The following is a 14,948-nucleotide window of genomic DNA, read 5'->3' as shown; positions in this document are numbered from 1 at the left end:
TGTGTTTTTTGTTATGTACCGTAAGTATGTCAGAATGAAATTTAACACAGAACTTCAAGTAATCTTAAATAATTTTTTTCACTAAACCTTTATTTATAACTCATTATGCTACAAATGAGTACTGTTAAGCGAACATTAGTTGTCATAATTTACTTTAACCAGATGATGGAGACAAAGTGGGTTTTCGAACCAGTTCCAGATGTTCGACTGAGCCCGCGTGTTCCTTTAAGGACAGAACTCTAAACTGAAAGCAGACACAAAGTCACACAAAAGACGTTTCCGGTTGTTGTGTCCCTTCGCAGTCGAAGCCGATGTTCGGACAAATGGCTGGTCTCTCATTTCCTTCAAACCCAGCACGTAGATAAAGACGCGTCACGTGTTTTGTCAGCGTTTGAGGAAGCCCATGGGTCCAATGCGTTGACATGTTTGTTGTAGTGGAAGCGGGAGGAGTTTTCCTCACTTCCCTTTTTGAAAGGAACGTCTGCATAAGTCTCTCCTCTGCCTCATCCTTGTTTTCCAGCTGTCGGAGAGTAAGTTTATTTTCTTGTACTTCTGCCTGACATTTAATCATCCTGCTCATGATTCGTACGGTCTTGCTTAGGGCAGAATTCCTAGATTAAAAGTAGTTTGCTTAGAACCACAATTTAATTACAATTTCTCAAAGTCGTTCTTTGATGCAGCATTAATCACAGCTGTCCCATCAAAAGGTTTAAGAATTTCTAAAAGTGCACCTTTTGTTAAAACATGAACAAAAACGTAATAAGCTGTTCTGCTGTTTTTGCAGTGTCAGCAAATTTCTGATCCAGTTGTTTTGTTAGATGTTAAAACCCACCTATTCTACATGAGTGTTTGAAATATGTTCACAGAGGAGCTAATTAAACAAATACTAAACAAGAGCTACTTATCATCAAACATGAGTTTAATGAGGAGCTGGACTGTGTTTCCACTTTGACCCAGAGCATGGAGGACAGCAGCAGCCAGGTAGAGATGATGCTGTCATATGACATGAAGGACGGCGATGTGGAGAATGAAGTGAGACACCATCAAGATCACAAGTCCAGTTACAAAGCCTACGTGGCTCAGAGGTTTGGACGCACACCCAGAAATCTGTGCTTGATAGCAGCCACCGTCGTCATTGCCTTTACCACTGGTGAGAGACCAGCGCTGTGACTAACAGCCTGTAGTTCTGCAAGGCTCAATATGAGGAACTTAAGTTTTTCTAAGCTGAATTGTGCTAATGGTGACATCCGAATAAAGTAAAGACACTTGAATGTTTCTCCCTATAACAAAGAACCAGTTGCACCTTTTCTGTGTGAAAGAGGTCAAAGACAATAACATTGATGAGTGCTTGGGTTGCATTTCAAAATGCTGCACCTTCACCTTCAGGGTGTAATCTGGCACCAGGAGTCTGAGTTTGGATGTGTGCCTTGTTCTCTGTTGTTAATATGAAACCTCTGCTTCCTCAGGCTTCTTGACTGGCTACCTGGTTCATAGGAACAAGGGCTCTGCTGCAGCCCCCCTGGTCCAGATTGAAGAACCTGTTGCCCGTGAGACAGGTGCTGCCCCTCTCATGGACTGGGATAATGTCACAGATCTCCTTGCTCAAAAACTCACCACAAAGCAGTTTGAATCTACTTTTAGGTAAATCTGAAACTGCCTGTTTAATTTAAAATCAATGTTGGCTCCTTCCTAAAATAAGTTCACTCTCCTTTTTTGTTCCTACTTTTGTAGTGAATTTGCCAGTGTTGACCATCGGGCCGGTTCTCCTGGCGATGAAGCTCTACGAGGCAAAGTGCTGAAGAAGTTTAACGAATATGGAATGAACCCTTGGACTGACGAGTATTTTGTTAGGGTTCAGGACCCCCCAGCTTCAGGCTCCAACAAAGTGGTTTTCAATGGGAGGACCTATCATCCAAAGGGCTTCCTGTCCTACAGTGTCAATGGAACAGTCACGGTAATCTACAAACTAAACTAATGAGATCAAGTGAACTGATTAATTTGATCAAGGACACCTGAATAATGTTTTGTCTTTCCCTAGGGAGCAGTGGTGTACGCACAATATGGGGACGAAGCAGACTTGAACCAGTTGCAGGACAAGAACAACCTAAACATTGACCTGAGTGGCAGAGTCGTGCTGGTCAAATCTGGTAAGATCAGCTTCGCTGAGAAGGTGAGTGCTCTAGTAAGAAAAGAGGACCTGATACATTATCATGTCTTCCTGTCTGTAGTCTATACATGTGACATGGTTTCATAAGCTCCCTGCTTGTTGTGTCTTGTGCTTGCAGGTGGCCAATGCTGCCAGAAGGAATGCCTCTGCCGTATTGATCTTCCCAGGCAGCACTGATGGCTCTTTTGGGAGAGAAACCCAGCTCTTTGGCCATGTGAGTCTTTGGTGAACTGCTACATAGAACAATCACAAACAGATGAGCCATAGTTGCTGTCTGGTTAGTGACCTTGCTTTTCTCATAGGTCCACTTGGGTTCAGGGGATCCCTACACCCCAGGCTTCCCCTCCTTCAATCACACCCAGTTTCCTCCCGTCCAGTCTTCAGGCCTGCCTTCAATTGTGGCCCAAACCATCTCAATAAACACAGCCAACGACATTCTGAGGTTCGACTCATGGTGTATTCACCTGTGAGAACCTTGTGCGGGTCTTTGCAGATTCTCACAGAGTCACTATTTAAACTGCGTCCCACAGACAGCTGCAGGGTCCCAGTTCTCCAACTCAATGGAGGGATGTCTTGCGACTGGGAGGCGAGAAAGACGTCATTACTGTGGAGGTTAATAACGTTCTTAGTGAGAAAAGGATAAATAATGTCTTTGGGGTCATAAAAGGCTTTGTGGACTCAGGTGAGAATCTACTTGAATAGAGAATGTGTTTATTAACAAACACTGAGTGACAAATGTCAGGTTAATGTTGTTTTTAAGATCGGTATGTGATCATCGGGGCTCGGAGGGATGCGTGGGGACCAGGTTTTGCAGCGTCAACCGTTGGTACCAGCGTCCTTGTTGAGCTGGCGCGTTCCATCTCACACATGGTGAAGAACGGTGAGTCTCCAGTGAACTGATGATCATTGATGGAGGCAGTAGATGTCTGATGTGATAAAGTATAGAATGAGATGAAGGAAGCTTTGATAACATGTGTTACAATGTATTAATTTGCCACTTTGACAGATGGATTCAAGCCGAGAAGGAGCCTTGTGTTTGCGAGCTGGAGCGCTGGAGAATATGGGAACGTTGGCGCCACTGAGTGGCTGGAGGTGAGAACTGCCCAAGAGATTTGGCACTAGATTTCCTCGATAACTGCCGTTATGAAGTAATGATTCTGCTCGGTGTTGCTTGTTTTGATGATGTTTTGCATGTCTAGGGTTATTTGTCTTCCCTGAGCATGAAAGCCTTTTCCTACATTGACCTGGATGGTGTAGTAACAGGTATTTACTTTAGATTAGTCCTTTTTAAGGAATTAAAAATAAATTACCACAAATCTATTACTATTATGGCTAATATATGGCTTCTTTTTTTTTTTCCTTAGGTCAGAGTAATTTTAAGGTTGCTGCGAGTCCCCTATTGCACACTCTGATTGGAAGCACAATCAAAGGGGTAAATCCTCAGTTGTTTGTTATTTAGCAAAGTTATTTATTTTAATCTTTTGTATGAAGCTTCAGTTGGGTTCTTTTTTCCTCAGGTGAGCGCTTTAAACAAGGATGCAAACCTCCTTTCTCAAGTAGCAGGCAACTGGGAATCAAGTGTGTAAGTAGGGAAGATGCTGCCCAGTGTCAGTGTTTACCGCTCTTTCATTCATTGTTCAGCGTCTTTGTCAGGCTTTCGCCACTGAATCGTGCTTATGTTCCAGGTTAGAGCCTCTAAAGTTGGACAGCGCTGCATATCCTTTCCTTGCTTTTTCTGGGATTCCCTCAGTCTCCTTTAGACTGACGTCGGATGAACTGGTAGGACATCCTGCTGTAGTGGAAGATATAAAGCTTGGTTCATGTGGGTGTAAAGTATATTGTAAAGTCTTTTTTGTTTATCCTCTCAGGGCTACCAGTACTTTGGTACATTGCTGGACACACGGGAAAAGCTGAACACGGTGACGCAGAACAGTGTCGCTCAGCTGACTCGAGTAGCAGCCCAGTTCGCAGGTCACATAGCCCTGAGGCTGGTCCACGATCATCTGTTGAGGATGGACCTGGGAAGATATGAGAAAATTATACGTAATCATGTGGCACACATCAACGTGAAAGTCAATAGCATTAAGATGGTCAGTGGCTCAACTAACATTCTGTCTGATTTTACAACTTAAACAAACTCAGACAATGCATTTTCATCATGTTCTCTTCACTCTGAGCACTAATTCATCCCTGTGAATTTCTGTGCTTTCAGATGCAGCCTCAGCTGTTGCCCAAGACGCTGACAGTGCAGTGGTTGATCTCAGCCTATAGCGCCTTCAACCGCGCATCTCGTAGTTTGACAGCAGATATCCAAAACAGCGATCTGGAGGACATCAAGATGTGCCGCAGTATCAATGACCGCATTATAATGGTAGGAGCATGATGGTTAATACAATTTCAAAACGCTCTGCATCAGGACAATATTATATTTTCCTGTGTAATTCAGTTGTTTAGCTCAATGGTAATTGTAATGTTTGTAATCAAATTATTTATGACAGATAACATAACATTGTTTATAAGATAAACAAAGCTTTTGTGAGAGAGAAATCTGCTTTCCAGCCAAGATGTGAGGTTTGGACTTTATAGTCTCTGCTTTTGTAGGTGGAAAGGAACTTCCTGTCGCCCTTTGTGTCTCCCAGGGAGAGTCCCTTCCGTCACGTCCTCCTGGGCTCCGGCCCGCACACACTCGAGGGTCTGTACAACCACCTCAATGCCATGAGAAACAACGACCCCAACGTAGATGTGGATGCGTTCAGAGACCAGTTTGCTCTGGCCACCTGGACCATTCAGGGCTGTGCTAATTCGCTAGCAGGTGACATCTGGTCTCTGAATAATGTAGTTTAGTTCCTCCCTGCTAACATAGCTGGCAGTGTATATTTTGTTGCAACATTTCAATTTCAATTTCAAAAATATATTTTTATAACGTGATTTTAATAGAAATCTTGTATTTTCCTTGTGCAAAAAACTTTAGGTCATTATTATATAAAATCATTTAAAGATACATAATTAAAAAAAAATGTTAGTTGTCATAATTGTTCAAAAATGTTGCTGCAAATGAAGACTGCAATGCTTCACTGAGGTACATGAGGCCCATCAGCAATATATTCTTATCCAGTGGGTGGTGCAGTATCAAAACATTGGAGTGAAGCAGCCAGCAGAGCCAACACCTGAGTCCATGAACAAATACAAATTGGCAGCTAAGTAGTCTAAATAACATTTGTGTGACACTTAGATGGATATAAATGCTTGTAAATTGCTGTAATTAGTCATATTCAATAGTTTTGAGTCAAATCTTCTAAATTCTGGTGAGCAGCAGTAGCCATGTGCATATGTTTTATGCTGGACCCACCTAGTTTGGGTAAACAAAACATTGTACATAAATAATGCCATTGCAGTGTAGTCTGTTTGTGAAGTAGTTCATGGTCCATGCATTCAAGTATTGGCAGGCAGTGATGACTGGATGGTGTTAAAATTCATTGATATCTGCTTGATACAGCAGGTAGATGGGGCCATCCTCCCTGATGCAACCTGCAGCAGGTCCAGTGCTGAGGTCACCCGGGTGTGGGGGTAGCTGAGGACTGTCTGACTTAGGACATGAGGTCTCATTAGATGTCTTTGTTAATCATACGCACCTCGCTGAGGTGGTCTGCACAATGTCTAGAATGTCTAGATACAGTAGGTGTTCAAATGTGAAAGGCTCATATTTCAGTTTCTTTTGTGTCACTCCTTTTTCCTGATAACAAAGATATTTTGTCCACATTTTACGATTAGATTAGATTAGACTTTATTAATCCCACGATGGGAAAACTTCTTTGTTTGCAGTAGTGATATAACATTGAACAAAAACAAGATAGAGCAAAAACAGTGTGCCTCCCTTAGTCACAACGCGAAGGCTGGAGTTCCTTTTACAGATGTTTAATTGATAAATGCATCTTAACATTCATCAACGTCACCATAGAACTAGATAAATGAGACAAATACAACACCGTCAGTCAAACATACAATTACACGTGACACACGTGTATTAAATAAAAGAACAAAGCTCATTCACGTACCACTTTGCCTGCTTGTAAACTAAGAAAGGGGTATAGACTTCAAATTCCTCGAGTGGACAACCTTATTTACATGAAAAACACTTGAAATCTTTTAGCGACAACTTATCGCTTCTTTCTTTTAGCGTGCCACAAACCAGGAAGTGATATCCGAAAAGGTAAGATGGGAAAAAATAAAAAAACACAACCAACCTTGAAAACAAGCAATCTTAATCAATGAAATAAATAACAGTATCAAATCACAATAAACATTAAAAAAACAATAACCAAAAATATGAAATATACAAATTAACGTAATCGCGTTGTTCAGCAATCAGCGAGTGTCCAATACACAAGCGCCGCCTAGTGGAAACGGATAGCAACTCAGACAATACAAATAAACTTTTTGAGGCAGCAACTACAGACAGTATTAAAATGTGCAAAAGAAAAAACAAACAAGAAAAAAAAAACAGAAACACAAGGCACTCGAGTAAAACTGAAAAATACAGAAAGAGCATTTTAACATTTATGTATAGTGTATTGCACATGTATGTTTATGGAGGTAATTACTACACAGTAAGAAGTAGAAGAGGTTTCTTACATTGGGGGTGATATTGTTATTGTAATAAGACAGCAAATGAGTGTGCAGTGTAGTTATTGTGCCACTGAACATGCTATTCACACTAATTTTGTTCTTCTTTTGGTGTCATTCATTCCTCCGTCACAGAGCACAGTTCAAAAATGTAATCACAAAGAGAGGACAGATCAAACTAAAGACACCAAATGACTATAAATTAAATATGCAAAACATCAAAATCATAGTTGCAACTATGTGAGACTGTGGAACTGCCTCTGGTATATTTCACTTTAAATCAAAGTTGACCAGGCCTTAAGAAATCCTTAGCATCTTCCACACATGCACTTAACACGTCCACATGACAACAACAACAACGGGCACCTCTGAATTGTCCTGCAATGTCGTCAAAAGGACTTTCTTCAGAGAGCTCCCTGGTCTACTTGTGAGTAGAATATGAAGATGTGTTAGATGGAATGAAGTATTCACAGAAGCAAATCAATGTATTAATGACAGGAAAGGTGGAAATACAAACATGGATACTGATACTTCCATTGATAATACTAATGTGTAAGAATTGGAAATGATCCTCCATATAAAGGATGTGTGTGAAAGAGACTTTTGTCAATCTTTTTTTCTACCTTTTTTGACATTACTATGTTCTAGTTATATGTGAAGGAAAATTGTTAGGAAGGTTAGAAATTGTTATCTAAGATTTCCCAATATTCTTTGCACTTAGAGAAAATTGTTTACCCTAAAGAAGATACTAATAATTCTTTGTAAAATTCAATATTGCTTTCAGCTGTAATGACATATTTTAGCTAGATGATAACAGCTTTCACTTCCAGGTTATCTTCCAAATGTAAGTTCTTTTTTTCTCTTTTGTTTAGGACAGATTAGTTCACAAAACATTAAGATTGTACAAGGTAAACTGTCAATGAATCTCTTATCCCCCTCATGCTGCTATCAGACCTGTAACAGATCATGATTATTGATTGATTATTTGTTGTTTTTGTAACCACAAATTCTAAAGATGACTGTTCTGTCATTCTCAATGAACACATCTTGACAGGACGTATTGACTCATTGTGGTTATTGCTATAATATATGCTATATGCTTTAATGCCCATTAGCCGCTCTAAGGTTCAGGTCACACGGTTTCACCCTCATGGATCCAGCAGACTTTCCCCCAGGATGCTGCTGTAATGGAAAAATTTTGCCTTGTGCTATTTCTTATCCAACACACTCGTCATGTGCTGGTTAGATGCAATACTGAACATTCTTACACAAACAAATAATCTCTTGTGCCCTGACGTACATCAAGTCTAAACATCTGATGTTCCATTTGACTGACTAATAATTTATGATATATGTTTGTCTTTTACACCCGGACTCTGGCTCCATTCTATCTGACTCCCCACCAGACCCAAGGCTGTTAAAGCCAATGCATCTTGTCTTGGAAGCTCGGTGTTCCTTCCTTTGGATAACAAGACATGACGATGCAGAAGTGAGAAAGCAAACATTCTCACTCACAGCGAGATAAGGTGACACAAACAATTCCATTGCTGCAGAGAGACTTTCCACCAGAGCCAGAGAAAGGGGTTAAAAGGCAGAAGCAACTTGAGGATCGTGGGCTCTTTGCATCACACCTTCGTGGTGTGTGCACTGATCTCCCCAGCTGGTTTTTGGTTTGTTGATGTGCACAATCAACATCCATGCTTTTTATTTGCTTTCCCCATTATTTTTATTTTCTTTATTATTTCAATAAATCGCACAAAAGGACAACTCTCTCTCATCTACTTCTTTATGGAAAATTTCCACCACAGAAATTGGCGTCTACGAACAGGATCCGCTGCAGGTCGTCTGGACGGTGTGACCAGGGACGATAGTCCTGAGGACTAGGGTCGCTCAGCCTCCAAACCTCTACAGCTGTTCTGAGTGGGAGGACTGCTCACCCGTCTGGATCGCCTCTGACGAGATCCAACGAACACAAAACCTCTACCCGGCCCGGTGAGAGAGATTCCGTTTTGTTGCGACTTATTGAAGAAAAAAAAAAGGGGTTTGAATTTGGTTTCAGGTATTCGGGTTTACTTGGCTCTGATCATTTGGTTTAGGGAAAGTAAGGCAAATAACAATTAATTCTAAAACATCCCCTACTAGACTTAAACAAACAACGAAAAAAGAAAACATAACTAGGACTAGAGACAAAAATATTTCTAAAACGACTATGTGGCTGAAAACATCTAAAATTTAATAATTAGGACCAAACAAAATTTTTTTAATTTGAAATATAATATTCTGGTAGAAAAATTAATTAGGTCAAAGTCTGCCCTGGTGGCCGAGACGGTGGTTGCTAAGGGTTGGCTCGTGGGACCGAGCTTGTTTTGTCTGTACTGAGGATACAGACCAGTGTGCAGATCTGAGCGCAGTCCAAAGGGTGTGGACAAGAAATAAAACACAGCTTCTGAAATACGGAGCGCGTTTGCAGGGGGAAGTGTTTTTGAGATACGAGGGACCCGGGTCTTAGAGGGGCCTGACGGTGAGGGAGCACTTCCGAGAACCCTGTCGCTGATCTGAGCGGTTCCCTTTCTACGGAGACGTCCGTGGAAGAGAAATTTCGAAAAAAGGTTCCGGCCGGAACACATAAAAATCTAAGGCAGGAAACCGCCGGGACTCTGAAAGATGGGTTCGGGGCGATCTAAGTCTCCACCACCAGACTGCAGCATTACAAAACTAAAAGTAATTAAAAGTAAAAAGTAAATATGGTTATTAGTGCGTTTCATGTTTCCATGAGTGGGAAACTGGTTATCGGTTCAAAAGGAGAATCACTTGGTGTAAAAGACATATGCACCTTTAAAAGAAAAGTTAGATACAAAAGATGAGATTTGAAAAAGCAAAACTATCAAAACTAAAGCCCTAAAAGAAACAAAAGAGAGATGAGAGTAACAGAAAAAAAGGAGAGAACAACTCTGGGGAAGAATTGTTTGCACTCTGCCACACACACACATACACCACACACACATATCATGTCAAGAGCAAATGCTCCCATTGTTTCTGCTCTCTATTCTAATGCAGAACTGAGCGTAATGAGGGTAAATCCGGATCTGGACTCCTTTCCCACCATCAGCAGAAGAACCGAAGGAGAAGAAGCGCCTGTCCAACAACCAGAACAGGGTGGAGGCTCTGACACCACAGCAGCTGGAGGACACAGACCACAGCATGGACGCCTCACAGACTCCCACAACGTCTGCAGCCATCACGTTCTGGGCTCATCAGATGAACCAGCTACTACAAGCGTGTGTGTCTGACACAGACACCTGCTTATGACAATCAGCAAAGGAAAACAAGGACAGAGCAACAGCAGAGAAGACGTGCTCTGACACAGACACTGGTTGAAACAACAGGAGAGGCTTCAGACGTGATCGGCCCAAAAGAGCTGCATCTGAGGATCCAGGAAAGGTCTGTCATCGAGGAACAACTGTCCCATTGAAAGGCTTCACCCACTGGCGCTCACATCAGACTGATGGTTGGGGAAGGAGGAAGGTGACGGTTCCTTTTCACGTGACGTAGAAGACGGTACCGCAAAACACACACACATTCATACACGCAATGAAGAAACACGCTTACAGCTGATACACGCTCAAATTCATGTTCATGCTTATCTGCTCGCAATGAAGAATCGCTTTCTGCTCAAAAAAATCCCTGAGTGATTTTCAAATTATGACAAACAGCTAAATGACAACTGCTGCATGACTTTACAGTCTGATGGGTTTAAACTATTTCAATTTGCAACAAATTCAGTAATAAAATCCTCCAAGTTTCTAAAAATATTTGTGCACAATATAGGTTTGTCTGGCCAGACTATAGAAAAACAAAACAGACTATAGGAAAACAAAACAAAAACAAAACCAGACTATAGGAAGACTGAAACTGACTGAAACAGACTATTAATGACTATTAAAGGGAAGACGACTATTAGAGAGAAGTAATAATAATGACTGTACGTACCAGACTATTAAAGAAAAACTTATTCTTTCACTGTCTTGTGCAACATCTGACAGCAAGACACCTTGAGATTTATTGTTGCTTTCCCAGTTAATTTTTTAGGAAGAGATCTCATGTGTAGTTTAGGTATTTGATTGATTTCCACTCCAGACGGAGTGCAGGTTACATCTACAGACATTCTAAATAATCCCTCTTTTGTTGCTGTTAACTTCAGCTCAGCTGTGCTCTTATCATTGGCTGCTGAGGGGGGGCTGTAACTGAGGCCTTCACACAGGCTGCATCACAGCTTGTTTCCCATGTGATACGACCTCCAGAGATGCATCTGACCTGTCCTGTACAGCACATGTGTCTTCTGGTCCTGATGATGAATTTGAAGAGTTATGATTTCACACACACACAAACTGACCTCAACTTCCCTCTTTAGGGATGAACACAGGTCTGCGCTTGCAATTTCTTTTAATAACGAACAAAAATCTTTTTGATTTTTATTCTACAGTTCCACACCTCCCTCTGTGAAAACATGATGGAGACGGATGCAGGATGTGGGTCCTTTCGTGAACAGATGTCAACGGGGTGGAGACTGGTAAATGACTTCTGACCCCATGTGACGTATTCACCTACTTTGCATACTTTATAATTTTTTTTATTCTGCCCGTCATGTGCAACAAACTGAACTTGGCACCTCCACATTCTAATGACACACACTACATGCTTTTGTTTTTATTTTCATTTTTCAGAGGACGCTCTGACCCAACACTCAGCCTTACAGGAAGCTCCTGCTTCCCTGTGGCTCACACACAGACATGATGTAGGTTTGATCAGAGGATGTGAACCAGTGGTCATCACACCTAAATCTGACCACAGACCATGTAAACAACAACACCCTCTTAAAAGAAGCCATAGATGGTGTTACTGCAGACACCACTAAGCTACTGAAACATTGGATGCTACAGGCCACAAAGAGAGCCTGTCTAAATTACAGTTAGTTCAGACAAAGGTTATTTTCTGGGTCATTGTAATTACAGCTGATGGCAAATCCATCTCACCCAACAGAGTTAAAGCAATGTGAAACCTGCCTAAACCGTGCACGTATAAACAGCTTATCTTTTCTAGGTCTTTGTTCTTATTGTAGGAACTTCATTCCTAACTTTACTGTCTTTGAGGTCCCACTCAGGGTTCTGATGCAGGCGTCTTCATCGTCCACTTCTTGTCTCACGTGGACGTCTGAGGCTGAACAACGTTCACTGACCTCATGCTTGCTCTTCAGGCTCCTACTTTGGGTCTTCCTGATCTGACCCTACGCGACCTTTCACTCAAACAGTGGATGAGAGATCAGGTTGTACGACTTCTGTTCTTTTGTCCTCATACTGTTTTTGATTCTTTTGGAATAGATCACATCTTTCTACAGCTCGATGGCTTGGATACAACACCACCTTGCTCAACATGCTGAACATTATTATCAAGAGGTCGTCTTGAAGTCTGGCGCTTTGCTAAGACACTACTCTGCTCAGGCTGCAGAGTTGATCGCGTTGACTGAAGCTAGTAAACTAGCAGAAGGAGAGTCTGTTACCATCTACAGACTCCACAGACGCTCTGTGGAAGCATAGGAAGCTTTTTAAGTCTGATTGCAAACCTATCTTACATCATGATAAGGTTCTGCTTTGCTGGACGCTGTCCTGCCACCTACAGCTAATGCTGTTTGTAATTGTCCCACTCACAACATCAGTGAATACTTTGTTTCTGCCGACATGCAGCTGCAGACGCTGCTGCGAAGGTCGCTGCCCAACAACCCCTCCCTCTCCTGATCCTCGTTTCCTCTCTCCAACTCTCTCTATCCTTTCCTTCCTCTCTCCCTGTGCTTTAAACATTTTGTACCTCACAGGAACGCAGACTCTGGCTGACGAATGGTTCCACCTGTAGCCATGGAGTCTGGTTTGGGCCTGATGGCAGCCGTGCCGCCCAAACACTTTTTCCCCACAATTCAGATTTCCCAACAGGTGAAAACAGGCGACAGGGCCATTACACCATCCAACCAGGGGACTGGGCGATCGTTAAGGAGTTCAGGAGGAAGCATTGGGACTCCAAACGGTGGCGAGGCCACTTCCAGGTCCTTCTGACGACCCACACGGCTGAAAGATCGCAGAGAGAGCGACTTGGATCCACTCCACTGCAAGAAGGTCCCGGATCCAACAGACGACCCTCCATCTACATCTACACCACACGAGAAAGCCACCACTAACGAGAAGAACTGAGAAGGACGACCCTCGCTGTGCTCACACACGCACTGAGGCGAGGCTGCGTTGACCGTTCAGCTAAAGGTGTGAGCCAAGCGCCGCCTGAAGCTGCGCCGGTGAATCACACTATCAGACCATACATCTACACACACGTTTCTGAGAAAACACACACACGAGCAGCCTTGAGTTGCCGACGCTGGACGACGTGTAGACTCTTCAAATCACGGGAGTGACAGTGACTCAGACGACATTGGGAGGAAACCTGGCGGTGATAACAAATCCCAGGTGTCTCTGTGATCAGCTGATCACAACCTGAAGAACTCCAACGAACTGTCAATGCGTCAACACAAGGGTTGGAAACAATCTAACGCTACTGTTCAACAGGACGAAGCAGATTGTTACATGCTTTGTTAGACTTCATTTTATGTTACTTGGATTGTTGCCTTTATCACATGATGTTTCTATATAACTTTACACACTACTTTTGAAGAAGAAAATGTCACAACGACACTGAGTTTAAATATCCTAAAGTTGACTTTGTGTTTAATTTGCTCACAATCACTTTATTCACTGCTACAAAAATTTTTTTTAATCTTTCATCTACAGATGAAAGACAACACAAGCGGAAATATGCACCATCATTCTGGTTAAATCCCTGATTCTCTTATTCATTCTAGACCCAAATGTACAATTAAAGATCCGAAAGTTATCCCACTGGTTAGAGGTCTCATCATGCGTGCAACCTCAGCAACACTCTTGTATAAAATGACACAATGCACTATGTTCAAAAACCCCAACTCTAATTCACTTAATGACTTTGACGATGGTCTTAGGTTATCTGACCACAAAAAATATAATATGATACAAATATGATTATGGTCTTATTTTCTTCACATGCTCATACAGAGGTTATTCTTGTATAACTACCCACCAAAACAGCTCACAACGTTTTGTCCCTAAGTTACTTGCATTTTATGTGAAGGTGTATTTTTGAATTTTGACTTACACTTATACACGTACTGTTTTATTTGTAAGGGTTGTTACAACAAAATGCAATGTTTGAAAAATTTTATTATTTTAGTGTTTGATTAATGTGTAATCAAAAGGGGGGAATGTAATGGAAAAATTTTGCCTTGTGCTATTTCTTATCCAACACAGTCGTCATGTGCTGGTTAGGTGCAATACTGAACATTCTTACACAAACAACTAATCTCTTGTGCCCTGATGTACATCAAGTCTAAACATCTGATGTTCCATTTGACTGACTAATAATTTATGATATATGTTTGTCTTTTACACCCGGACTCTGGCTCCATTCTATCTGACTCCCCACCAGACCCAAGGCTGTTAAAGCCAATGCATCTTGTCTTGGAAGCTCGGTGTTCCTTCCTTTGGATAACAAGACAGGGTGATGCAGAAGTGAGAAAGCAAACATTCTCACTCACAGCGAGATAAGGTGGCACAAACAATTCCATTGCTGCAGAGAGACATTCCACCAGAGCCAGAGAAAAGGGGTTAAAAGGCAGAGACAACGTGAGGATCGTGGGCTCTTTGCATCACACCTTCGTGGTGTGTGCACTGATCTCCCCAGCTGGTTTTTGGTTTGTTGATGTGCACAATCAACATCCATGCTTCTTATTTGCTTTCCCCATTATTTTTATTTTCTTTATTATTTCAATAAATTGCACAAAAGGACAACTCTCTCATCTGCTTCTTTATGGGAAATTTCCACCACAGCTGCAGCTGTAGAAGACCACAGACCACAATGTGCATCGTTTGTTAGTACAACAACAGCTTTTGATGTCATCATCAAAGAGGAAATTAGACTGTGGCCTTTTTCATTCCAAACCTATAATTTTCCATGAAATAAATATGCAGGATTATAGTTGTTGTTTTATTACAATGATTATAATTCTTTCACATTTCCAGAAACTGGA

At 41.8% G+C, this 14,948-nt stretch overlaps 1 protein-coding gene across 8 annotated transcripts; it reads left to right on the top strand.

Annotated features, from left to right (window-relative positions):
* Positions 1–149: 149 nt before the first annotated feature.
* Positions 150–14,709, top strand: LOC114844087 (transferrin receptor protein 1-like). Of its 8 annotated transcripts, none has more exons than XR_008692998.1 (19): positions 150–530; positions 958–1,150; positions 1,467–1,641; positions 1,732–1,954; positions 2,039–2,170; positions 2,286–2,381; positions 2,470–2,609; positions 2,698–2,849; positions 2,928–3,047; positions 3,174–3,259; positions 3,367–3,430; positions 3,532–3,599; positions 3,685–3,749; positions 3,853–3,946; positions 4,036–4,257; positions 4,380–4,538; positions 4,769–4,979; positions 8,599–8,782; positions 11,274–14,709. XR_008692998.1 is itself a non-coding variant. In XM_055503609.1 (18 exons), the coding sequence occupies exons 1-18, from the start codon at positions 423–425 to the stop codon at positions 8,646–8,648; spliced, it is 2,358 nt and encodes a 785-aa protein (XP_055359584.1). In that variant the 5' UTR covers positions 150–422; the 3' UTR covers positions 8,649–8,812. The 8 variants fall into 8 exon arrangements, 6 of the variants coding, with proteins under 6 accessions (XP_055359584.1, XP_028986996.1, XP_055359586.1 ...); XR_008692999.1 differs by having other exon boundaries at positions 152–530; positions 4,807–4,979; XM_055503609.1 differs by lacking the exon at positions 11,274–14,709 and having other exon boundaries at positions 8,599–8,812.
* The last annotated feature ends 239 nt before the right edge of the window (positions 14,710–14,948 follow it).

The sequence above is a fragment of the Betta splendens genome, chromosome 17, assembly GCF_900634795.4.
Source record: "Betta splendens chromosome 17, fBetSpl5.4, whole genome shotgun sequence".
Classification (NCBI taxonomy): domain Eukaryota; kingdom Metazoa; phylum Chordata; class Actinopteri; order Anabantiformes; family Osphronemidae; genus Betta; species Betta splendens.
Note: the sequence above shows the minus strand (reverse complement) of the source record. Positions and strands in the feature narration are given on the sequence as shown.

Excerpts from the sequence above, each read along its gene's own strand:
- LOC114844087 (XM_055503609.1), top strand. The coding sequence starts at position 423 with ATGTTTGTTGTAGTGGAAGCGGGAGGAGTTTTCCTCACTTCCCTTTTT. Across the intron at positions 3,048-3,173 it reads CTCACACATGGTGAAGAACG|ATGGATTCAAGCCGAGAAGG; the intron begins GTGAGTCTCCAG and ends CCACTTTGACAG. Across the intron at positions 3,431-3,531 it reads CCTGGATGGTGTAGTAACAG|GTCAGAGTAATTTTAAGGTT; the intron begins GTATTTACTTTA and ends TTTTTTCCTTAG.